Source organism: Centruroides vittatus, unplaced genomic scaffold, assembly GCF_030686945.1.
Source record: "Centruroides vittatus isolate TY-2023 unplaced genomic scaffold, ASM3068694v2 contig_549, whole genome shotgun sequence".
In the NCBI taxonomy this organism is placed as follows: Eukaryota; Metazoa; Arthropoda; class Arachnida; order Scorpiones; family Buthidae; genus Centruroides; species Centruroides vittatus.
In genome coordinates this window covers 1373524-1401485 of record NW_027122325.1, presented here as the reverse complement: position 1 = coordinate 1401485, position 27962 = coordinate 1373524, and the positions used below count along the sequence as shown (strand labels likewise).

Below are 27962 nucleotides of genomic sequence, written 5' to 3'. Positions count from 1 at the left end.
CATTATGATGCCAATTATAGCAAATGTTAATCATATTTTGGAATATCATGGATTCAAATTATGTCTAATCACAAATGAAATTTGGAAGAAATTAAAACAATCCCAGGAAATTTGCAATAAAAAAATAATTTTATATCATCATCCAGAAAAACATTACAATAAAATAGAGTAGCTTCTCAAACCTGCAATTATAATTAGAAAAATTGCCAAAATACAAGGAAACAATGTGTATGTAAAACTGCAGTAAAAGAAATGCAAGTAAAAGTGAAATTGAAACATCGTTTACTTTGTTTCTGATCAGTTCAGTCACTTGTTACATGGTTATGTCACTTATGTGCTTGCAGTATTGACAAATTAGTTTCAATTTTTACATCAAAACAGAGTTATAAAAAGAAACAAAAATCCATTTTCATTTCAAAACTCTTTTTGACTTTATTTAATAGGTGAAATTTCATATCAGCTCAAATTAAAATGAAACATTCACTCATCCTCAGTAAAAGCTTTTAAAACACAATTTATTGATTTGCACATTAATAAATTATAAAAGCTTTTTTTGAAATGTCTTGATTAAATAGCAAAATAGATGGTTTTCTCATCATTTTATAAACATTACTTTCCTTTATTTTTTAATATTTTTTTGTATATATATTTCAACATTAATATTTTTTTATTTTATAATAAACTTTAAAACATCATGAAATTGTAATCACATTTTCAAAATAATAATCATTGCTAGAATTATTAACTGGATATAGGCTAATCTAGATAACCTAAATCATAGAACAAGAAAACTCAAGACAATTCACTAGACCTGAGCATCCAAAATGTCAACAAAACAACCATTGCATCAGAGTTCATAAAAAATATATATATATAAAAAACTTTATTAGGAAACACAGATGTAAGAAGTTGAAGTCCAATCATTATTTTATGTTTTGGGCATTATTTTTAGTTATCAATATTTTTCTTTTTTTGAGGACATTTTATTGTTTTAAGGATGGAAACTACCAAAACCCCAAAAACTAAATTCAAAATTTAATGAACATTCACTAATGTATGTGATTGATCCCATAACACTCAAAAATATGTAAATAGAATTATGCAGCATCACTTTTTGTATCATCATCAACTGCCAGATAAAAGATTTATAACAACATTTATAACAATAATATACTTATTAGTACTATGTACAAACTTACAATTATTCAAAATCTCAAACAGTTAACCTGATTATGGAAAAGAACTAGCAGAAGAAAAAGCCTCAATTGGCACCAATTCAATCTCACTTACAATTATCAATAGCTTACAATTCCACAGCCAGTGGGAGTAAAGCAGGTAGTCTAGCTTGCTACATAATGCTCCTAGCCAAAAGAAACAATAGGATATCTATATCATCTCTGTATGCTAGCCTTATGTCATCCACAGGAAGACAGGTATCTGTCTCAATTGTTACCAGAAGGCTTCACAAGACTGGACTCTGTGCCTGTCAACTGGCAATATATGTACCATTAACCTCCAGACACAGACAGGCCCACCTGAAGTGGTGTCAGGAGCATGTAGGCTTCAAGAACAAAGAGATCATGTTTACAGATAAGTTCTTTCATTATAACAGGCTTATATTAATCTGGAGTAAGGTTGGAACCTGTTTCAAACCACAGAACATAACAGAAAAATATACTGTTAGTGGTGGTGGAAAGACTGTCTGGGCTGAACTTTCATTAGGTGGATGCACTGATCTCCATGTGTTTGATGGAGGTATCATTACTTCACACAGACATTGAGATGAGATACTGAACCACTATGCTGGTGCAATCGAAAAAGATTTCATTTTAATGGACAATAATGCTTGTCCACATCGAACAAGACTGGTTGGCCAATACCTTTATAATAAGGGAATAGAATAAATGGATTGGCATGCATATACTCTCCAGATCTCAATCCCATAGAACATCTACTCTAGAGAGACATGTTTCATGACCCCTCCACAAACCCTCAGTGACTGCCAAACCACTCTTCTGCTTGAATGACAATCGCTGCCTTCTCACTTTTTGCAATTTCTTATTGAAGGTATGAGTCAATACTGTCAAGCTTTCATTAATGCTAAGTCATACTGATGTCAACCTTTATTGTTATTTGCATTCATCTTTATTTTTCTGTTAACGTTTACTTGTTTTTTCCCAAATATATGCAGTGTATATGTTATAGACAAAGTGATTATACAGGCATTATGAATAATGTCCAACAAAATCGAGCATTGTAATAAATTTCAATAATTTATTAAATAGACCGATCATTATGAATACTGCTACCACCTAGTCGGACAAAGTGATAATAATACATTGAGGAGTGACCATCCGACATACGCTAGTCAATCAGAACTTACATCTTAGTTGCACATGCGTATTGCATTTAGTACTGAATTTTAAATTTTTGTGACCAGTAGTTAATCTTTCTTCTTTGACAAAAGTAATGATTGTGGAGGAATCATTAAGTGATATGAATAATCACTTCAACAACTGATTAAACAAGTTAATAACAGAAAAAGGTGAGAACAATCAAATTTTTACAAAATCAGCGTCAATGATACAAAAAGTGAAAGTCAAAAATGAAAGTTACTTCTAAGTTACCAGAAGAATATCAGTTAATAGTACTTTGAAATAATTCACAAAAAATAAATATTTTTAGATGAAATAAGTGGTGTTTTAAAATCAAATTTAAAATTCGGCACTAAAAATGATATGCACCTGTAACTCAGAGTACCAATTAGCTAGCATACGTCAGCTGATCACTCCTAAACTTATTATCATCACTTTGCCCGACTTGATGATAGCAGTATTCATAATGACCGGTCAATTTGATAAATTAATCAATATTTATCAGACTGCACACCCCTTTTTGGTCATTATTCATAATGCCCGATTAATCATTTTGTCCATAACACATACATAACCCTATACATTTGTTTAAGTGGTTTTGAAAATATTGTCATTTTTGTGAGCTGTGATTAACTTTTGACTATATATATATATATTATATATTATTGTTTCTTGTGTATTCTTTTCATTTTTTATTTCTACAATATATCTAATATATAAAAGAAACAATGATATAAAAAAATTAATAAAATTATATAAGAAAACTATTGTGGTAAATGGTTTCAAAAAGCTGTCACTATAAACTTATTATTTAATAAAAATTATTTAAAATAATAACTTCACTATTATACAAATAGTTGAAAATTAATGATTAGACATTAAAACTGACCTGTAAAAATTGATAAATGCTATTTCCTTTTCTCATCTTTACACTTCTGCGATGACCAGATCCATCCCAATAACTAAATGTAATTATTATTTCCTCATTTTTCAATTTTTCTTGCTTTTGAACCCATTCCTATAATCAAAAAAAGCAAGCACTTCAATATAATGATATCTATAATATTATGTTTACAGCTTATGAACAACAATTTTATTAGGTGAAAAATCAAACTATACTAATCTTTCATTTTATTAATGTAAAAAATAGTAATATAATTTTTCTGGTTAGTTTATAATGTTATACCAAAAATAAATTTCTTACTGGTGATTGATTATATACAGCAAAGTTTATCAATCTGACTTATGGAACCAAAATAGTACTGGATTATCAAAAATACTGATTACCAGACATTCAATAAGTTCTGAGACCTGAATATTTCAGACATTGATGTGATTTGTACTGGTGCATGCTTCCAATTTGTTTATGCACACTCTTTGATCAGTCTGAAGATGATACAGTTCAAGACTACTTGTGATCACATGTAGCAAGAATGATTTTAGTTTTTTGCAGACATTTTTCAACAGCTTAATCAGCTGTGCTTCTATGATATCATGCTACATGCCATCTATCTATGTAAAAATTTTTGGTTTTTTTTCTTCATATCACAGGCCTTCAAAAAATTGCTGCAGAAAATTTCCACATTATGCATGCAATCACATAGCTTTTCCTTATTGTCACATAATCACATTCATAAGGCAATCTTTCACTATGTCATCAAAAATTATTCCATGGAGAGCTCTCACAATTCCACAAGAGATAGTCATGATATAATGGATGTTTCCCAGCCATGCATGATTTAATGACATGGTGGTCAGCAACTTTGTGACCTTGAACATTTGTCTCTGTAAGCCGCAGCTTTATTTCATGCCCAAAAAATCATTCTCTGATCCTTTTGAGAAATACCACAGCCCTCCTGTCATTTATTTCCAGCTGAATTCATCTCACATTAGCCCATGCTATCAGAAAGTTTGATGGGCTAACTATGGGAGCCTGGTCAACAAAATAATAACTCATAAACTAATCAATGTATTGAAATTTTGCATGTGCAGATAAGACACATTATAGGATTTTTCAGAATTTTAAATTCAAGGAACAGCAATTACATGCAGTATACTTATGTGTAAAAAATCAATAGAAAATCACTATGTTGTGCATGTTTGCTTGTTTAAAAAAATTGCATGTAATCACAGATTAAAACTGATTGAAAATCCTGCACAAACCTTGTGTGTTATTGCTCAAAATCAACATTCACAATGATTCATGTACTGCACCACCTACTGTGATATTATATTTTGTGAATTGTGTACTATAAATGTACAATTCACAAAAGCTACTACATATGTTCTGATCACAAGGAACCTGTTTTTTAAGAAAGAAAGAAAACACAGTGAAAACTTGATTAATTAAAATGGTTAAGAAAAACGCAAAACATGCAGGGTTGTACTGAACAAATCACAGAAGTATTATACACAGACAAAACACTCAATGTAACTGGAAATCACTATATTGTATGTTGATTGTATTACCATGAAACTTGGTCATATAAATCAGTGTTTTTCGACTTCTGATCTGCAAAACATTTCAAAAAGTCTGCAGAAAAATATTTGATCATACTGACACTGGTGGAGTTGATTAAGAGTGACATTTAAATAGTAAACTAGAGTAACTATATACTTTGTTACATATAGTAACTTTAGATAAGCATATATAAGCATAATAAATAAGCATTAATTCATAGTCACATATAACTGCTCGTTCACCTAAAATTATCCATAATTTAATCAGTCCATGATGAGAAAAAGGTTGAAAAAAAACACTGATATAAGTAATATTACATTAGAATTTCAGTAAATTAATTTATTTTTAAATACAGTAATTGCATTACAGTATGTACTGTTTATGAAACTTTAAATGTAATGTACCGTGCTTGATGCAAATGAAACACAAAAAGAAATGAGTTTCTGGGTTATCTGAAAGACCCCTGGTCCCATCAAGATCAGATAATCAACTGTCCACTGTGCATACATCAGGCACACATCATTACTGAACACAAGATGTGTATTAGCTCTAATAAAGTAATATTTGATTAACACAATACAATTTAGAAAAAAAAAATATATATATAATATACGACTTTTTCACACAGGTGAACACTTTGCTTTAGTCCTTTTTTGCTGTTACACCATCAGCAATCCCTAAAACTCACAAAGTTATAGACACAACCTTCCTTTTTAGGCTACTGCCTCCGCAAAAAAATGTAAAAATATAAAAACAGGTAGAGCATCCTCTAATGTTCAATGCAAAATTCAATGCAGTGCAATAAACTATATATATATGTTACAGTCAAAACCTGTTTTTAGTTAGAACACATTTTAACTAGTTGAAACTAGTTTATACTGGATGTCGTTGTTAAAACCCGTTTTGTCTCAAAAATGAATTTGAGTTAAAACTAGTTTTAACTCAAATTCATTTTTGACTAGCAGTAAATTCTAGTTTTAACTAGACAAAACGGGTTTTAACAAAGACATCCAGTATAAACTAGTTTCAAATAGTTAAAATGCATCCTAACTAAAAACTGGTTTTGACTGCAACATATAGAGTGATTCGAGGTAAGATGGTAAGCGAGGGAAAGATGCCTACTTTTTGATATTTTCAAACGGCAACGTCAGATATTGTTGTGTGTTTGTATGATGAATCGTTGGGCCAATATTGAGTGCGGAAACCTGTAGTTGGCTACCGTTACCTCATTTTCTACATCTGAGAAGAATAAAAGCAAGATAAGAACAAAGTTTTTGTAAAATGTTTCTAGAATCATTTTCAAACTAAAAGTTAAAATAGAATTTATTAAAAATTGCAAAAAACAATTAATGTGTGATGTAGTTAAGGTTCTAAAGTTTCCATCGTGAGCTACTGCCAATCCCGATCAGACATGCTAGAACACGTGACTCCACTAGGCATCTTACCCTGACAAATGAGAAAGATGCCACATTTTTCTTGGGTAATATTGCCTATTTTTTGTTAATTGAATTCCAATATGCCTATTTTTAATAAATTTTTGTTTTTTCGTTTTATTGCAGGATATGCATAGAAATTATATAAGGACTTTTCAAAAAGGTTTTTGGACTGAAAAAAGCTTTCAGCTAGCTATAGAGCATGTTAGAACGGGCGGAAACTTAACAATACTTATGCTGTGCTGTTATACTTACTATGAAGTACTTTGTACTACATATGCAATAAATTAAATTTGGTTAAGATATTCAAAAATTAATTTTATGCAATTATATTTGTTGTCTTACCCTAATGGCATTTGGCATCTCACCCGGATACTTAGGGTGAGGTGCCTAAAATGCCAGACAGTAAAAAAGTCGTCATTGCAAACACAATATACAATTATTTTTCATATACTCCAAAGTTTTATTTCAAAAACATGCTCAAGAATATGATATTTTCGTTAGAGGCCTCCAAAACCCAAATTATTTGTTATAATTTCCTTCATAAGCAAAATATTAGGCATCTTCCCCAAATCACTATACATAACTTTATTTATTTTCCCCAAACATATTTATGTAGCTAAAATTAATTTTAACTAATGTTAAAAGTTAACACTAGTTTTATCTAAAATCAAAACATATACAGCAGTAAATTAACTAGACAAAACCCGTTTTGTCTAGTTAAAATTAGAATTTACTGCTAGTCAATAATGAATTTGAGTTAAAACTAGTTTTAACTCAAATTCATTATTGACTAGCAGTAAATTCTAGTTTCAGTAAATTCTCAAATTCGCTGAGTTAAAACTAGACAAAACTAGTTTTAACAAAGACATCCAGTATAAACTAGTTTCAACTAGTTAAAATGCATTCTAACTAAAAACGGGTTTTGACTGTAACATATATATATATATATTTTATTGCACTGCATTGAATTTTGAGGTCCTCCAAACTATTTTTGAGAAAATTTATGAAACTGTTTTCATCTATCAGGATCAATGTCTTCTGATTCTACAAAATGGTGTCCTGACAAAGTTTGCTTTTGGACCCTTTCAAACATGTTTGTTAAGTTTAATTGCTTGTAATGCTGTACTTTCCTTACATAATGAGTCTTTAGCACTCTACAAGTCTGAAAAAATTCTGATTCACAAAAACCAAGCAAGACTTCAGATTTCTCTGTTAATTATCAACAGACAATTCCAGATTTTTGACCACTCTTCAGAGAAGAATCCAAATTACTGGGTGCTGGATTAACTAACTTCTACTATATGATTCATTAATGAAAAAATAAATACCCAAAATTACTATTGTAATTCTGTCCAATACCATAAACTACTAAGTGCAACTGTGGTATTTTGCATTGCATTGCAATGCTCTCTACATCTATGTTATGTACTAGTTTTATAAATTTTGATTAAAAAACTATAAATATAAAAAAATTAACAAATAATCAGTAGTAAGATAAAAGAAAATATTATAATTTAAAATAATGACAAGAAAATTAATACTGGTAATTTTTAAAAATAAGCAGATGGCTTAAAATTGATCAATTGTTTGGACACTGTGGCATTCTACAATGCATTGAATATTAAACTTTGATAATTCATACTCTAAATTATTTGAATTTTTCTAAGACTTCAGACTTCTCTGTTAAAACACTTGTTGCCATCTTTCAATTATTTTGGAGTTGGGGTCTAATGGACCTTGGGGTCCTCAGACACTTCCAGAAGTTCTGCGAAACATTCAGAAGACATTTAGTGTTTATTTTCCTGTAAACATACTGATAGAATCACAAATTAAATTTGTGATTCTAACTGTTTATGAATAAAAATCATTACAGTAAAACTTCTCTAACTCAAAGTTCCAAGAGGCAGGAAAAACTTCTAGTTACAGACAAATCAAGTTAGAGAACAAAAGTGAATAAAGCCAATTCTGAATAGATTTGTACTTACACCTCTCTTGCATTATATAAAGAATCTTTAATAGTTTTTTTTTTGTTTTAAATAGCCCATTCTATTAGTTACATTGAACAGTTTTGCAGGTACCTCTTGTTGAGATAAAGTGAGAGGACCTCTTGCTTTGGACTGGAACACTGTCTGAAAATTAATGTTGGAGAGTAGATACAACTAACTGTCTGATAATTTCATGGAAATCCAATAATCAGGATCACTTTGGATAGAATAAATATTAAAATTTAAGTCAGAGAAGTTAAAAGTAATATAAATACGTGTCAGGAAATCATAAAAAACTTCAACTTGGAAAAAATTTGAGTTAAGAAATTTAAGTTGGAGACATTAGATCCCTATGCCATTCCATTGAGTCCTACAGAGTGCTTTGTTTTCTTTGAGTTAAAGAAATATTCAAGTTACAGATGTTTGAGTTAGAGAAGTTTTACTATAGTAGTATAAACCAATGTCATTGAAAATTTCATATCACATGTATTTATGATAAATGCATAAAATATAAATTTTACTGATGAAACACTGAAATAAATTTAAAATCTTTTACTTGTCTTAATTCTTCTCTAAGTCTTCTTTCTTCTTCTTCACGATCCCTGTCAGGTAGAAAGCTTGTGTCAACATCTGGATTTTTGCGAATTTTCTTTTTTGGTATTGCCTCTGAAGAATCTGAATCATCTGCGCTTTTAATTTTTGATTCATTTTTTACATTTTTATCATCATCATCATCATCATCATCACCATCATCACTACCAACACCACCATCTTCTTCTTCTTCTTCATCATCATCCATTCTGAATGATAAAGCTGCAATCTATCACATATAATTACATTAAATCTTTTTTTTTAGAAAGATTTATTTTTTTACAAATATTTTAAAGACAAATAGTGAATATAATGATTATAATCACATAAATAAAAAAAATGAATAAACATTAATGTTGCAACGAATAGTATATTTGGCCTCAGGCCGCCGAATACCGAATATTTGGCCAGGAGGTGGCCGAATAGCCAAATATTCAGTCAAAACTATTCAGCATGATTAACACACATACTACATAATAAGAAGGTAGTTTTAATTTGATTTGTTACCTTTTTTTGATCTTTTAAAAAAATAACTTAGTTATATTACTTTTCCTTTCATCTTTCAGATAAACAAGCAAAAAATTGCACTTATTCAAACTTGAAATGTATGTTCAGGATTAATAAAAGTTACCAAAATGATTAATTTACTGTATTTTTGTAATTTTTAGGTATTCGGTATTTGGCTGAATAGTGATTAAATACTCAGTATTCGGCCAAATAGCAAAAAATAGGCTGAATACCGAATAGTAACCAAATATTCATTGCATAACTAATAAACATATAAACATTAAATGTCATTACAAAACATTAATTATAAAGACATTATGTAATTTAGACTAAAGGACTATTTAGACTAGGCAGTTAAGCTGCCATCTTGTATTAAATTTAATAATTAAAAATAAGTTAATTAATTTACAATATTTTGGAGAAAAGATTGATCCAGAGCAGGACTCATGCCTGCAACTTCTGCTTACTGTACAGATGTGCTGCCAATAATTACATTATCTGAATCTTCATCTGATCTTCACTTCCAGACTAATTAATTTTAAACATATAACCATAATTTATTCATTCAAAATTGTTGAATTTAATATAAGATAGAACCCTAACCTTTAGTTCAAATTATGTGATATTTTTACATTTATTAGCAATGTTATAGCCCTATAAAATACAGCAGTATCATTTGTTTATTAGATAAAGTAAAAAATTTTATTTAATTTTTGAAATTTCCTCATATTTTTTGTTGTTGCAATTTTAAAGAACATTATAATTTCCATATCACTTATGATATATAATAAGAATTGAAGGAATAGGTGAAAGAAGGTCCATTTTCAGTGATTTTTAGACTTACACAACATCTTACAGGAAAAAAAAATTACCTTATAACTTGGTGCAAGAATGACATTACTTCATTGATGTAATATGGAATGAGACACAGTAAACAGTTCCATCACTCATACACACACAGTATGTCACACGAGATATGTTTTCAATTTTCTACAATACTTTCAAAGATTTTACAGTGTAACTGCCAAAGGAAATAAATTCATGATTTCAAAATATTTACTCCTTAAAAAAATATTACCCATCCATTTGAAGTGGGTTGCTTTAAACATGCTATTGGTGTTCATTTTACCAACTTAATGCTCTACAAAACTGGCATTGTGGCTGTAATGATTTAACAAAACATTTGTAACATTAAAAATCAAGAGAAAAAATTTGTTTTTCTTCATACTGATTGAATTAAATTTAGTACAATAATCAGTTAAGTCCATTCCACATGAGCTTAAAATGAATATTTTTTCTGATACAGAGGTATTAGTTAACTATCAATTATATCTAGTAATATTTGTAACTATAATTAATAATGATTCCAGAATTTTCTATTCATATTTTTATTCCTTCTGAAAAAGCTTGAACTTGCATAGTTCTTGTAGTTATCTCTTCAATTCTTATCAAGGCATAATGCTAAAAATACTTTAAAAATATAATATTTCTGATAAAAAGCTGAAAAATTGTTATTTAAACCAAAACCAATAAGAGCATGCTAGTGGAAATGCAAATCTGAATGAAACTTTTGCAGTTTGTAGGTGAGGGCCTCCTGAGTACACAAGTAAAATATTAGGTATAAACATCAAACCATTCAATAATAATTAACAAAATAATTTGTGGTTATTGTGATAAGGATGACATTTCAACATCCTGTGTGATGAAGTGCTAAGACCTCTGCCTACTATGATACTATCCCAACTTCAAATCTCAATGTTTCTGCAAATTTTTAAAAATTTTATATTAAAATAATATTTAAATTAATTTAATCAGAATAATTATGTATTTAATCTGTTAGATAGAATTTCTTGATTAGTACACCTGACATTGATCTAGTTACTTGAAACTGACGAATTTTATTGTTTTATTGCCTTGTTACTGACAAACTGGTTATTCATATTGGTTGTGTGCTATCAAAGAGAGCAGATCAAAATTTTTGTCACTGTCAGTAAAATGGAACCAGTGCCATCAACATCTGAAGTTTCATTTCCTTATAATTCTCATGAAGTCTATTATACAGCAATTAGAAATTCAAGGATTATTTCAAATAACTTTTAAAAGATATGCTTGTTTATCGAGAAGAATAATTGTAAATCACCTTAGTGTAGCAAACAATCCATCAGCAAAAATTTGGAAATGGTAAAAATTGTGGGCAACAAAATGGCAAAATTGTTTTGTTTATGTAATTTAAATATTATTTATAAACATACTATTTTAACAAAAGTTTCAAAAAAATTCCAAAAACATTGGAATTCAAAGTTGGGACATCATAGTAGGCATCATCTTAGTCACTACTCTACTTGTTAGAATGTCATCCTTATTGTGCACTTTATAACAGACACTAAAATATTTTTTTTGTTAATTATTATTGAACAGCTGGCCATCTACACTTTATATTTTACATGTGAACTCAGGTCTCCACCTTACAAACTGAAAAATTTCATTCAGATTTGTGTTTCCTGTAATGTGCACTCTTTCTTGTAAGAATAATTATTTTAAATAAAAATTTTTTAAAATTTATTTTGTTTTTTAATTCTAAGACACATGCGTTCCATATTAGAATTGATATATTTAAAAGAAATTTATATAAAATTTGAAATGTACGCACATTTAAAATGCATACATTTTATCTTTTAACATGTAAATACTTACTTGTCTCTTTTGCCTTTCTTTTGCTTCTCTCTTCTCTTCTATTTCTCGCTGTCTTTCTAATTCTTTCTCATGTTGTTTCTGAGCAAGTTGTCTTTCTCTTTCTTTCACAACATCTTCTTGTTTAGCCTGTAAATGATTACTAAATATTTGAATTATTAATGTTTCTTTATAAATCTAATTTCAAGAACTTCTGATACTTTAACAGGGATCCTACCTTAATTTGCATTATTGTGACATCAGATATATACATATTTTCATTAATATTAATTATATTATGGTATATTTTAAATATTACTATTTTTAATATTAAAGAAAATGCAAATATCATTTTTATAAATGTAGTCTGTGAATGCATATAAATAAATGGTAGAATTCCTGCTTGATTCAAAATTTCTTAACTTAATAGTATATTTCCATACCTTCATTTCAGTCAAAGTGACTAATCCAATGGTACTAGATTTTAATTGTTGTTCAACAGCATCATAATGTGTAGCAAATTTATTTTCAATATTTGAAAGTTTCATTTCTTCTTCAATTTTTCTTTTACGATGTTCTAATTCTTCTAAAGCTTTCTCACGTTTCTTTTTTAATTGCAAGGCTCTGCCTGCTTCACTAGCTGCTCCTTTATAAAGTGCCATTTTTTTTCTAAAACTGTAAAAATGTAGCTATAATAAATTATGTAATTTATTGATATAAAAAAAAAAGCTGATTTATTTCTATTTTTAAACATATATTTGATCTTTTGCATTTTACCAGATTTCATATTTGAAAATTAAATAAATGAATCATTTTGAAAAGAATCTAAATAAATTTAACAGAGCTATGTTATGGATTAATCTAGGTTCATATTGGCATATTAATTGCTAGGAACAAACAAATGCTAACCAAAATGAAACTGAAATGAAAAGGAATGATGTTTCGACTGTACTACACGACACAGTACTTTCTGGTTAGCAGGATGCCAGTCAATAGATGCAATCAAAACTGCAAATTCGTAGGAAATTTTCTAAGTTACAACAGATTAGTTGTTTTAAGTGAAAACAGAAGCAAACTTACTATTTCTGTTAATAGAGTTTAAAAATTTATGAAAGATGATTGTGAATTTAACAAGCGTGCTATCTTTACACTAAGTTCAACAAAACGAGCATAAATTGTCACTCAAAAACCAACATAAGCATATTTATTTGCTTATGTTGGTTTTTGAGTGACAATTCATTTTATTATACTTGTAAATATTTATAAATGTGAAATACATGATTAATATTGATATTGTAATATATTTTATGGGTTTTTTTAATTTTTTTACAAATATGACAATGAGATGTCATCAATTTTACATCATTACTTTCACGCAATTATGCAAAGTGGTTTTGCGCATTGGCAAGAAGTGTGGTAATTTAGCCTATTTTCATTGTGAATACTGTTTGTGGAGCAAGTTTGTGTCTTTTCTAGTTGCTTTCTTAAAAATTATTGAAAATGGAATATACATTATGGGATATTCCTCACAATGAAGCAGGTGCTATTACTTTATTTCAAAAACAAGAAATATTACATACTGAAAGACTGTGCACAAATAAACACCAAATGTCTTTGTATTTTTGTTCATCAGAAAGTCCAAAATAGAGATGTCACATAAGAATGTGTCATGAAAAGAAGGGAATTAGAATAGACAACTGGTTTGTTGGATATCACTTTTAAATGCTAGGCATTTTATCTATTTATAGTCAATGGAATTATCATCCTGTAAATTTTGCCAAATGCAACTAGGCCTAAATCAAAATACTACTGTGAACTGGAACAGTTATATGCAAGAAATTTGTGCTCATTCCCTAATAAATCGTTCTAATTTAAAGATTGGCAATGTGAATAAAATTGTTGAAATTGACAAAACAATGTACATGCACAGGAAGCAAAACGTCAGCCACGTCCTTCTGCAACAGTGTGTTTGGTGGTTATGTAGGGAGTAGAAAGAATGTTTTCTCGTTCTGGTTCCAGACCATTCAGCAAAAACCTTAATGAAGGAAGTAAAAAGTCATGCTTGAAGGAACTACTATATATTCAGACAGTTGGAAAGCATACAGTACTAAAGAATTAGAAGAAACTGGATACTATCATTTTCAGGTCAATCATAAATTCAATTTTGTGGATCCCAAAAGGGGTGTCATACACAAAACATTGAGAGATTATGGGGAATATCTAAATGGAGAAATAAAGTACAATGTGGTACTTCTTGTCATCACTTACAGTCTTATCTTATCAAATTTATGTGAAGAAGAAAACATTAGAACATGATTGGTTGAAAAGGTTTCAGGTGTACTATAGATTACCACCTATGGAATTTCGGGACTCTGAGTATATATTTGAGCTCAGGGGACAGAGACGAGTTCAACGATACCCTACTTTTGGGCCGGAGGCAAAAAATAAGAAAGTTGTTATACTTCTTTCGGTGATCACGCAATGATCAGTAGTCGCATCGCTCTCTCCACTAAGCCTATCGTGTGTTTAACAGGCAGTCCGGCAAGTCGGCCATATATACCTTCAACAGAGGCAGATGTTGATCCACAAGCACACTGATCGTCTGCAGTTTGAGTTAAGTCTTTTTCACACACCCTCGCACTCGTCGATCTTGGGGGCTATGGCCCCTCAGTCTTGCTATCACTCGCGGTCAGCTAGTACTACAAACCGACTGCGCTATTGCGATCGGGAGTTGCGATGCTTGAACAAAAGGAAAATCAGGAACTTGCGTTCGACTGTTCGTGCTTCTGACAAACTCCCTTCGGGAGGGGAGTCGCCGATTGTTTAACGTCTTTAGTTATTGATTCACGGTAGTTCTTGAACAAAAGGAAAAAAAGGAAGTGGCATTCATGCAATTTCTTGCTTTTCAGAGTGCTTTTTTTTAAAAATTTGTTTGCAGACTTTACCGCGAGGTGGTAGCACTAGCAACTACAGTGCCATCTGCATGAAAGCATTAAAAAAGCATAACAACTTAAAAACTATGATAACTTCCTTATTTTTTGTCTCCAGTCCAAAAGTAGAGTATCGTTGAACTCGTCTCCGTCCTCTCAGTTCAGGTATATACTCAAAGTCTCGAAATTCCATAGGTGGTAATCTATAGTATCCTTAAGGTTTCATTTACAATCCCTAATTTAAAAGAATTTTCTTCAAATCTAACAGTACTTTTAAATGACTGAGGAAATTTTACTTGTCATTACTAAACAATTGATATTTCTTATAGATTAATCTATACTTCATATAATCAGTTTAGAAACATTTTTTCTGATTAATATTATATATATATATATATATATTTATATATTAATGTTAATTTAGGATTACATTACTTCAATAACTAAATTTGATTATATCTATATTTTTTATGTTACTCCCAAAATATCTTATTTTATCAACAGAATAGGAAATTTCCTAATGTGTAATTTGTTTAATTCACCTACCTGCTATAGTTAATAACTATAAATAAGAAATTTTATTTGTAAACAGAGTAATTGTACAACAGGACACTACCAGAAAATTCTTGACGACAACGACGCCACCTACTCCACTAAAATAAAAAATATGATAAACCCAATTCTAAAATTTATCATTCTATCTTTACTATAAATTGAAAATAAAATTTGTTGTAACACTATAATTATCATAAAATAAGTAATTTAAAAATACCTGATTGCATTTTTTAATTGTACCATTGTACAATTACAAGGTCTGGCCGAGCGGTCGAGATGGGAGCCTACTGCTCTGAAAGACCCGGGATCGAATCCAGACGAGTCGAATAATTCCCAGGAATTTTTCAAGGAGTGGTCAGTCCAGATATGTCGTGTCCCGTCCCTCGCCACCCGGCCTCCCCATTGTGGTTCTGGCTGAATCCTTAATGGAATTGGAAAAAAAAAAACGCTCTCTTAGTGTACACAGGGCGGAAAGAGTTTAATATTAAAAATACCGAAAAACCTTATCTCTACATATAGAAACTTATATATGTAAAACTACTTACATAAGTTCTCAGTGATTTGGCACGAGTGTACAATTATTATTATTTTTTTCTTTTAAATCAAATTCAACATATAGGTTTATAAATGTAAAGCTTAATTATTCGAATATTCGACTTGAAACAGAAGAATACATTTCTATTTACACTAAAACAAAATTCAAAATTTTTTTACTACTGTATTCAATAGCCCGTCCCTCGCCACCCGAAAAACTCCTGGAAATCTTTCGACGCGTCCGGACTAGATACCGGGTTCCGCACAGCGTAGACTGCCACCTCGACCGCTCGGTCATCCGACCGTCGAACTGTTCGGCATTTGTCCGTGAGACAAATGTCCGCATCAACCGTTCCGTGGGACCTGGTTTGGATTAGAGTACCAAGATATGAGAGTAGCGACATACCAGTCATCGTCGCCATGTTCTGTCGACTGTCATCACGTGGTCTATGGGTTTACGTCGAAAAATGGCGATTGTTTTAGTTTAATAAAACATTTTATTCGTCAAAATACAAATATTTGATTTATATTTATTTTAATTCTGTTCAAATCACGCGGATAATACGAGACTTTGCTTAAAGTTATATTTAATGCGCAGCCATGAAATACAAGTTACAAATTAAAATGAAATTTGTCTTATTTAATATACAAATATAATACATACGTATGTGTATATAATAATTTATTTAAATATGAATAGTTAAATTAATAACGTTAGTGCGCATCTCTTTGTTTATTTAGATTAAGCTGTAATTTAGAAAATTGTAAACCTAAAATTTCGTACTATCGTCCATCCGTTAGTCTGTTCTTCTATAAAACGATTATTGATGCTAATGTGTGAAATTCTGTTTAATCCGTGCAAGATGTGTAATTACCAGAGCCCCTTCGGCCGCCAATTTAAAGTCTCTTAATCTTTAAAATTGGCGTTTCCACTTCCCGGGACGAGGACCCAGGGGTTGGATTTGTGGGAAGCGAGTGTTCGGGTTGTTTCATTGTGTGGAATTACACAGAACGAGGCGCTTGGCGTATAAGTGCGTGAGTGCGAGAATTCGAGTAAAGGTTAAACGGTGTATATCTTCGTGTACAGTGATGTTATGTCCGTGCGTGTGTGTGTGTGTGTGTGTGTGTAATCGAAGAACATCTTCGGCATGTCTATAAACAAAGAAACAGTAAATTACAATACGAAAATAAGATGTGTTAAAAAATGAAACGAAAGAGTTCTTACGATCGGAGATTTCGGAAAATATTCACGTGTCCACTTGGTCCTCTTGGTGGTAAAGTTGGGGAGGGAGATTCTTCTCCCTCCCAAATGTTCCTAGAAAACACAAAGGCAGTGAGAAAACGAGAAGGTTCATTCATTTATTACCTAAAATTAATATTATTACCTTTATCAGACAGTCTTTCTTCCCGAACAGTGTTATGAGAAGAGCGACAAACCCGACCTGGCCTAGCCTAGCCTAATCTAACCTACCCTAACCGGAAGCTCAATCCTCATAACAGCTGTTTGGGAAGAAAGGTCGGCCGAATGTCGAATCCGGTGAGTAGAAGTGTCAGGTCCGGGTGGTCACAATCGGGAGTCATATCCGTTGTTGTCGGACTTGTCTCCCGAGTGTCACGTTCGGGAGACAAGTCCGTGGGTCACGACCGAGTAAGAAAAGTCACGTCCGGGAAAAGGTGTCGAGTCCGGGTGAAAAGTGTCGAATCCGGTAAGAAAGTCGCATCCGGGTGAAGAAGAGGAAATCGAAGAAGATCACCGCCTAGGCCAAGGGAACCGCAGCCGTCCGCAGCAACGAAACCACGGACAGCACGGTCCCTCAACTTCGGCGGCTCTCTCCTCCGATTCCTCCCCGTTCTGGCTTCGGCAAGGCGGTGGCGTCGCCGTCGCGGACGAACGGGCAGAACGCGACAAACCAGAAAATGTCAACTCGGACGAGCTGTCATTCTCTACATCCACCACAGCAAGGTCTGTGGCCGGATGACCCCCGAAGACCTTCGCCAAGTGCACTGGACCCAGGGTGTAGCGTCGCATCATCCCGACTCCGGGAGGATGCCACGCCACGCGCACTTGGGGAAGGCCTTCTTCACCCGTTGCCTCTCGCTCGTCGAGCCCCCGCTCCTCCAACGGCACGGAACGACAGACTCGTTCCGCGTCGTCCGAGGAACCCCCTCCCTCCGGTGCCACCGTCTGCCTCCGCCGGAACCTCCTCCAAAGCCGCACCAACGACGCCATTCTGTAAAAAAAAAAAAAAAATTGCAATTAGTCCGGTGAAAACAAAAGCTTAAATTAATGCTTAAATTCTTCCGAGAAGAACAAAATGCCTTTTCAAATCTAAAAGATTCGAATCCGAAGCGCAAACGGCCGACCATCGAACGATGTGCCGAGATGTCTTCTGGAACCGATCCTTCAAGTAATATTAAATAAATTCTTATGTCTAAAGTCAATATGGACTAAGACTTACCTGAAAAATCTTTAATCTTCTCTGTAAAAGTCTTTAAACCGCAAAAAACAGCACGCAATCGAAGAGCACAACAAAAGCACGTCCGACCACAACAAGAAACACAATCGAACTGCGAATCGTCATGCGTGACGAATTTCGAACAAACGTTAAAAGACGCGTCAACAATGTTCGAATTACGTAGAAATTCGAATTAAAATATCAATTTTATTTTTTTTTAAATTAATTTATAATTTTTTTTTAAATTTTGCTTCAATCATTTTATTGTGTTTGGAATTTGATAAATAAATTATCTTCTGCATTTACATGGTGCAGAATGGCCACCGTGGAGAGGTAAAAGACGATCATTTGAAATTTTAGTCTCGAAGCTTGACAATCTCCGAAAATTGCCCGAAATACGTTTGAATACGCTGATAAATATCTTTATCGTCCGTTTTCGGCCGAAAAAGATATTAATCGCATGAAATCAATCAAATTCTTAGGATTTCCATTTATTTCGCCCAATATTATTTCGCCTTACGGAAAGATTCATCGGTCGCCGTCGGGGTTGCGAGTTTCGCGTATTAATGCAACGTCAAACTAAATATAGTTAAAAAAAATGAATCAATACACTCATTAACGAAAAGTCACTCACCGAGAAGGAGACTTTGGAATTGATTGAAACTTCGTAATGCAAACGTGATGACAATGGTAATAAGTAATTACAACATCGTTACAAAGACACGGTTTCCTGTGAAAAGACTGTACAACTTAAAGAAAGCTTTAGTATCTTTTTTTTTACTGAATACTTTTGGGTAGACGGCCGGATGGCCGAGCGGTCAAGGTGGCAGCCTATCGCTCTGGGGACTCGGGATCGAATGAGGACGGGTCGAATAATCCCCAGGAATTTTTCGGGGGTGGTCCGTCCAGATATGTCGGGCCCCGTCTCTCACCACCCGGCTGCCCCATTGTGGGCTTAGCCGAACTCATAATGGGCTTGCAAAAAGAGGCTCTCTTAGTGCCCACAGGGGGAAAGAGTTAAAAAAAGACAGGTTTGATTATGTAATCAAACGGGATATGAACTAACACAATAATTCGTTGTTAAGAGACGAAATAAAAATAATTTCGGTCAAACTATTAGCTCAATATACATTACAACTAAAAAAAAAAACAAATGAGTTTTTCTGTTACAAGAAATTAATTTAGATAATCGCATATTTTGATCCTACAGTAATATTTGATTTACCACAATACGTATTTTCTACAAAAAAGTTTAAATTAAAATTTATTATAATTATTTTCATAAACATGTTTGAATTAATTATAAATTATGAGATAAATTATTTAATTTAAACTTTGAAATTTAAAGTTTGAATTACTAGAATATTATAAAATAAAAATTTAGTTTTTAATAAATTGTTTTAACCGCTAGATGGCCTACGCAAAATTTGGCGGCAAATTTTGTTAAAAGCACGTTTTTTAATTTGATGTTTATTGTCTGCTTTTATTTTTATGTGAATTTTTAATATTTGCAAAATGGTTGAAGTGGAAGAAATAAGTATTGTAGAGGAATTAGATCAATTCGGAGTTCAGGCAAATGATGAAGTTGTATCTAGAAGTATGTATTATAACAGTATATATTTAAATATATATAAGCACGATAATAGTTTTTAACTTACGTTACTAAGCGGTTCTAGCATAATTTTAAGGACGAACAAGGGCATGCCGAGCAAGATTAAGAAAAATACGTGTAATGTAGGAATTCTAGACTTTTACCTAACCACTTCTTTCGTGCATGTGTGCATGTTGTTTGGTCCCAACCACAATGGCTGTTTATTCCCAATGATCCCATTTCTGATGAAAATGTGCAAATGTTTGATGGCCATGCTTCTGTTTGGAATTGTTCGTGTTACAATCGTACTGCAACTCGCCTGTTTCTATTCGTTCGCTGTCCAATAAGCTAACTGCATATCTGTCATCCTAGTATTACTGTAATGATGCATCCTATTCCTACAACATTAATGGCGCAACTCTATATCTGGCAAACAATATCCTCTAGAACAGTGTTCTGCAACTGGTGTGACGTGAACTTTTACATATTCTATTAATTTCAAGTTTTATTTATATATTTTTATTACAGTTGCTGTGTTTCTTATGCTGCATTTCATTCTCTGCTGCAGCACTGAAGAAATAAGATGATGTTTATTTATTCTTTATTACAAGCCACACATTTTTATGTATTCTAAGAAATTAAATGTAAAATAAATTTGCTCACACGGGTTGATGTCTGTTTATTAATATTAACAATAATAATAATAATAGTTTAGTGGCATTACATAATTCTATTAACAGGATCACATCATATGTTTTTGAGGAGAATAACATTTTGGTGTGCCGTGTTGATCATGCTGAGTCATGGGTGTGCCGCAAGTAGAAAAAGGTTGCGGAACACTGCTCTAGAACACTCAGGTGGCATTTGTGGCTATATATTCTTAGAATTTTCAATGTTGACTCAAGATATTATTTCTTCATATTATGAAGTTTAGAATATTTACAAAAAATTTTTTTTTACATTTTTGAGTCTATCTTTTAATCCTTTACACTAATCCAGAAGTAACAGTTACTATGGTTATTTTGAAGAATAAACTTCTTTTACAAAGGTAAAATAGGTAAAAAATTCACAAAGTTAAAAGAATTCTTTGTGTTTTTAATGTAAAAGTGTCAGAACCTTTAATAAAAGGCTGATACTGGATCATTTTTAACTTTGTGAATTTTTTACCTATTTTGCCTTTGTAAAAGAAGTTTATTCTTCAAAATAACCATAGTAACTGTTACTTCTGGAGTAGTGTAAAGGATTAAAAGATAGACTCAAAAATGTAAACATTTTTTGTAAATAGTCTAAACTTCATAATATGTATATATTCTTAGGTAAAATTGGTTTGTTTTTTGTATTCCTGACCTACTTTTAAAGTTTGTCTAAGACCTTTTGAATCACCCAGTATACAAATTAAGATATATATAATAATTATATAACTATGTAATTCAATTTATTTTAATTCATTTTGATGCCATGTTTGAGAAAGGAGGCTTTATTGCCAGTATTTCTGCATATCTAGTCACATAACTGACATTTCATTTTTATTTTTTACTGCAATTGTCAGTGATTATTTTTAACATACATTCTCTTAATGTAAGCAAGCAGAAATATTAACATCAGTGCACATTGAAATAATTTGTGTTTCCCATTTTAAATAAGGTTTCAAAATGATGGTAATGCATGCGTAAAACATATACATCTTTAGTTATAAAAAAAAATATATAATTTTTGAATTATAATTATTATAATCTGTACGTTTTAATTAGAGCATTACATAAGTACTATGTTATTTATGTAATGCTCTGTAATATAGAGTTTGAAATATAAGATATATAAATATATATCTTGATCATCCTTAAAACTGCATTAGGACCTTGACAGTGCTTGGTTTTTTAATATTTTGTTGTAATTTGAAAAATGTTAATAAATTTTTATTAAATTCCATATTATTTTTCTAGTGAAAGAACTTTGCATTGTTTATCACCAGAATGCTGAAGAAATAGTTTCACAATGGATAGCATTTAGTAGTACTAAAGGATTTGAATTTGAACCATCAATAAGCTTACTTGATCAATTCGAACAAGATGTAAGTTACAAACCAAATTTATAATTATATTGTTTTTAGCTTATAATCTTAGGTAATTAAATATTCAAGAAAATGAAGAAAATGTTTTTTTTTTTTTTTTTTTCATAAAAATTGTAAATAATTTATTCATTCTTAAATGCACTTAGAATTTTTGTTTCTACTGTCAAAATTATATACAAATACATAAAAGACATTAAACACATGCAAAGATGGATGGACAGAGAGTTTCAAATTAGAAACTACTTACAGCAAAGTAAAGTTAAAAATTCAAGAAAATGAAAACGTTCTCTAAAGATTATGAATATCCTGTTAGTATTTGTTTTGTATATTGAAAAACCATTGAAGATTAAAAATAATATACATTTCTTAAAAATTTTTATATGATTTTCTATTAAGTTACTTATTTACTTTATTTAGCTTATTCAAAATTGGGAATCCACATGTTTGCTTTTTGTTTTTCTTGTTTATGAAATAATAGAGTATGTCCTATGTGGCAGCATCCAGTAACCATGAGCAGAAAGAATTTTTGTACATGCTTCTAGCTTGTGAGTGACCTGTCCAGAATGGACTCATGTTACTTACAAAATGGCAGTGAGATGACTTCATTGAATGCTTGCCATAGAAAACATGAGAAAGCATTATAAAGGTAAATTTGAAAGGCATTAAAATAATGACGTGATACTCAGCAAAGATACAAACTTGATACAAAGAATCTTCATAGAATAAGTTAAAAAAAAATTTTATTTTCAAAATGTTGCATTTACAAAATTGGAAGTTATTAAATTACTTAAAAATTTTTAATTAAAGTATATACAACATATTTACACAATTTATTTGGTATTTTGTTTTCATTCATCCACGAAGTCAGCCATTTCTTCTTTGGAAGCACATGCAGTAGAAGCAGCAATCAAAACTTGGTAGCTGCTTCCTGCACATGCATGTAGAAGCATCATCTGGTGATCGTTGCACACTAAACATGGTTACTCTGAACATGTACATTTGCACGTATTAGTTTGTTTGCTCTGTATGGTAGTTGTTCATGCCCATGGTCACTGGACACTGCCACATAAGACATACTTTTACTCATTGAAATTTTTGGAGTTATCACTTCAAATTTATGAAGAAATATTTTTTAACAGATGGTCAAGACAGGTATCAGTTCTGTTTTTATAAACAATAGAATTTACTTATTTTAATCAGAGATATCAGTTGTTTAATGTTATCAGAATTATCATGAACCAAAACAATGAGTGTAAGTACACTTATGAAATTTTGATTACTGTAATCAAGTTTTGGCTATACAATAGTTATCATTATCTTAAATAATGTAAAATAACAGCATCTAAAATTAATAGAATCATAATACAAATCCCATTAAAACGTATTTCTTAAAACTTCTTATAGGGCCATGAAAAATTAAATATTTATAAAAAATTTCTAAGTAAATATTTAATTTTTTAATCAATGTTAAAGTTATCTATAATGTTAGTTTTTTTTTTTTATCAATTAATAGGTTTAGAGTTTAGAAGTTATTTATTATCTGAAAATATTAAATTTTAATAAATTTTACAGTATTGTTGATAAGGAACACTTAAATTATATAAAATTACTAGCTGACCCGGCCATGCGCTGTTGTGGCTCAAAATGTATCTATTATAAATGTATAACACTTCCCCCGTGGGGAGAATTTCAAAAAATCCCTTCTTAGTGTACATTCTCTTGACGTACCCTATTAAAACGCAATCAAAAACGCATCTAAAATAGTATAATAAAAGCCGAGTTCTTCACAGAAAGCCTTAATCCCGTCATTTTTCCCGCTGGGGAATATTGAAAAATCCCTTTTTAGTGTATATTCTGTTGACGTAACCTATTAAAACGCAATTAAAAACGCAAAAAACCGCATGTAAATTAGTATAATAGAAGCCGAGTTCTTCACGGTAAGCCTTAATCCCGTCCATCTTCCCCCACTGGGGGGAATTTCGACATGTATATTATATAAAAACGCGTGCGTATTCGAATGCAACGTTGTGTCAAAATTTCAAAGGAATCGGTAGGAACAAACGAACGTTATATTTTATTTATATAGATAGAAGATAGAAAATGATCTGCTTCAGTCCATTCTCACAGAAAAGCATAATGCCTCACAGAAAAGCAAACTTAGGTCGTCGGAAGTTAGCGCCATCTGTTGGACATAAAAGCCTTAATCCATATATAAATATATTTTTGAAAGGGGGAAATGGTGTAGGGGTACGAAAAATAGATAGTAGCCGATTCTCAGACCTACTGAATATGCATATAAAATTTGGTGAAAATCGGTAAAGCCGTTTCGGAGGAGTAAGGTAACTAACATTGTGACACGAGAATTTTATATATAAGATAATCTACGATCATTAAGTAAAAATTTCAAAATGTATATTGAATACCTTTTGTTGAAATATTAAAAAAGAAATTAATGTCAGTGATATTGACATAAAATATATGTATTATTTTAAGAAAATATAATTTATTTTGTATAATTTTATTTATTTTAGGAATTAAATAAAATTAAAACACCATCCTCATCACAGAAAAGCAATAAAAAGGCAAGGACTCCAGTAACACCATTAAGAAAAACGTATCCTTTTTAATTATTTAGAATTACATACTAAATATAAGTAAATAAAGCCAGTCTATTATTTAATTTTAAATATTTATTGAAATTTTAATAAAATAAAATTGCAATATGATTTATAAAAGATGTAAAATATTTCATTTATTACTTACAATTTATTCCACAGATTTCAAATTGTTTTAAATTTAAACATGCTGAGATACAAAGTAGTATTGTAAGTGAAATTCCAGATTTATTATTTTTCTTGACAACAATAAAAAGTCATATGATAGTGAACATAATCTTTTTTTAAGTGTTTTTCATGAGCCATTTACACTTGTTTTTTCCTCACGACTAGGTGTATTAATGGACACAAGGCATTCTTACATCATCTTTATTTCCGAATCTTCTATACAGTGCCGTAACTAGGATTTTGGACGCCTATGGCCAAGAATAAAAATGGTGCCTTTTTAATTTTTGTTATTAAATAAAAATAAAAATGGTGGTTTATTTTTGAAATATATATTTGCAGAAATTACAGATCATAAATACTACATAAATATAAATATAAAAGTTCTTTTGTGTTATTAATTTCGAATACATATTCCGAAACCTTCTCGACACCTATGGCGGGGGCCACGTTGGCCATACTCTAGTTACGGCTCTGCTTCTATATGCTGATATGTGTTTCAGGCAAAGGCCCCTCTTCTGTCGGCATGACATCCGGGAATTTCTTTGTGTTGTGTTGATACATACCGTATTTTACGGACTATAAGACGCACCTTAATTTTTAAGCAATTTTTTTAAAAGAAATACCTATAAGACACACCTGAATTTTGGAGGCAATTTTTCGAAGAAAAAAAGTGTGTCTTATAGTCCGTAAAATACGGTATACATTTCATTTAAAGTTATGTATTTACAGTTAAAAATTGTTAAAATATCGTTGCAGTTTTTAAAATATATTTATGATTTAAATTACTATTATGATGAAGGTTTCATGGTTTGACATCTAACTTCCTCCAGCATATACCCTTGACACCACAACACAACAAAACACAAAGAAATTCCCAGATGTCATGCCGACGGATGAGGGGCCTTTGCCTGAAACGCATATCAGCATATAGAAGATTCAGAAATAAAGATGATGTAAGAATGCCTTGTGTCCATTAATACACCTAGTCATGAGGAAAAAACAAATAAAAGAAGACACGGTCTCGGAACATATAAGCCATTTACACATTAAAAAAGTTATTATACAAGTAAACCTTCCTGTAAAGCACTTTGCTATTACAGCACATGTTGATTAGATTCATGTTTATTGTTTTTGAGCTTGCACTACTCTTAAGAATTTTTTTGGATTCTTTATTTATTACTTTTTCTTTTGAATCATTTTTTCAAGGCCCATTGCTATTGAGCCCTTAAAAAAGTATAGTGAAATATGTCTTTAGGCTTTTATATGCACTGGAAAGTGAAAAAAAGTGCTGTGCTTTGCTTTATAGCAGTTATCTGGAATCTAATCTGCCATATTAGTGTGGTATGCTTGTATAAAGACATTATTTTATTGTTTGTTTTATTAATTTCATCAATTTGAAATTAGTTTTTTCTGTTTTTTAATTAAAAAATAATAATAATTCATTTTGAATTTTATTGGATGAATGTTACCATAGAATTCTGAAACTGAAATTTAAATTTAAATTACTAAATATATATTGAAATTTTGACATTTGTTTGATTAAATAGTAGATTTATTATTTTGTTAATTTAAATTAAGTAATTTCTATAATGCCAGGTTTGATCAGTAAATTATTTTACTTTATTAAAAATGCTTGTTAATTTTTTGATATAAAATTTTTTATATTTAAAAAGTATGTTTAAAAAATAAATTAGTATTTTCAGGAATACATCATAATATCAATATAATTATTCTAAAAGAAAAAATTTGTATTAAATTTCTTACTAATATTATTTTAATAATATTATAAAAATATTACTGATTGGTTAGATTTATTTGGTTTTTTTTTAATAACTGAAATTTGAAAATGATTATTCATTAATCAATAAATGAAAATAATTAAATGATTGATTCCTTATATTATCAGTAAAAATTCAGATTATGATGATTTTATTGAAAATTATGCTACTCCAGTTTTAGTAGTAAGTATTTGAAATTATTTATCTTAAAGCATTCACCTTAATGAATTAGAAATATTAAAAATACACTGTAAAAAATATAAATACTGAATGTTGTTATCATATCCACTTAGTATTAAAAATAATATTAGAAGTTTGTTTATTTGTATATATATATATTTATGCATACTGATACGATACATCAATACATGATGCAGAGAGAATATAAAACACTTAATTACATTGAACATGAAATTACAAAAACAAAAATACACAATCAAATTAAATTACATTAAAATTAACTTAAATTTAAATTTGGGAGCATCTATCATTAAACAATAAAATAATTATAATAATATTATTTAAATTATTAATAAAAATACCAAAACTTCTTACCTACAAAAAAGAGGATATTAGTATTGAGGACAAGAAAAACTGACTGATGCTCCCAAACTACACCAGTATTGAAATCATATTTAAAGTAGAGGAATCACATCCCCTAAAACAAAAAATCAACAGACTTTTTAAGAAAATAAAATACCTTAAATTGAAAACAATGTTTGGATAAAATTTTAAGAATAAAAGACCTGGAAAGAACAGTGTAACCTAAAATTTTTTTCCGTAACACTTTAAGATGCCCACAATTAGCCAAAATATGCCATGTATCCACAGTCTCTTCTTCCATACAAAAATAACACAGTTCTCTATAAAAAAGGATATTTATCTGATAATTTAAATTTTTCCTATTTTCCAGATTTTTGGGTATATAGGATGTTACAAATAAATTGAACCAGTTCTATAACCTGGGAGTGACTAAAAGGTAGAACCATCAGACTAATTATGACCATACAAGTGCATAATACATGTCCAAAAGTTGGTGAATGTAGACCTGTATGTTATTATGCCACACTGCTACTGCGGATTGTTTTTATCTTCTTAGTGTGTAGACTGAGGAATGATGCAGTTAGCCAGTAAAACATATTTTTGGTTGCATTCAGTAATAATAATGTATTTGTAATTGGCAATACTAGTGCTTCTCTAAAGTGTCTCTGGTGTCTAGCAACATATGGAAAAGTTTAT

The 27962-nt window shown here is 30.7% G+C and overlaps 2 protein-coding genes and 1 long non-coding RNA gene across 5 annotated transcripts in view; 1 reads left to right on the top strand and 2 right to left on the bottom strand.

Annotated features, from left to right (window-relative positions):
* LOC136978699 (protein FAM50 homolog) overlaps nt 1–27962 on the bottom strand; it is a 335477-nt gene that overhangs the window by 925 nt on the left and 306590 nt on the right. The window contains exons 2-6 of one of the 2 annotated variants that reach the window (XM_067274466.1): nt 15498–15551; nt 12469–12700; nt 12050–12175; nt 8814–9077; nt 3265–3393 (exon numbers count right to left, since the gene is read on the bottom strand). In XM_067274466.1, coding sequence (XP_067130567.1) covers nt 3265–3393; nt 8814–9077; nt 12050–12175; nt 12469–12687 — 738 coding nt within the window. In that variant the 5' untranslated portion in view covers nt 12688–12700; nt 15498–15551. Of the gene's footprint in view, nt 1–3264; nt 3394–8813; nt 9078–12049; nt 12176–12468; nt 12701–15497; nt 15552–27962 lie in introns of those variants that run through there. The other variant, XM_067274467.1, reaches the window with a different exon arrangement.
* On the bottom strand, nt 17018–18642 carry LOC136978633 (uncharacterized). Its single transcript, XR_010881253.1, has 4 exons — nt 18504–18642; nt 17430–18275; nt 17270–17359; nt 17018–17196 (listed from the first exon to the last, which is right to left on the bottom strand). It is a non-coding gene; the product is annotated as an uncharacterized lncRNA (long non-coding RNA).
* Nucleotides 19928–27962, top strand: part of PolA2 (DNA polymerase alpha subunit B) — an 83323-nt gene continuing 75288 nt past the window's right edge. For both annotated transcript variants that reach the window (XM_067274464.1, XM_067274463.1), the window contains exons 1-4: nt 19928–20097; nt 22035–22162; nt 24694–24776; nt 26852–26906. In XM_067274464.1, coding sequence (XP_067130565.1) covers nt 20016–20097; nt 22035–22162; nt 24694–24776; nt 26852–26906 — 348 coding nt within the window. In that variant the 5' untranslated portion in view covers nt 19928–20015. The remainder of the gene's footprint in view (nt 20098–22034; nt 22163–24693; nt 24777–26851; nt 26907–27962) is intronic.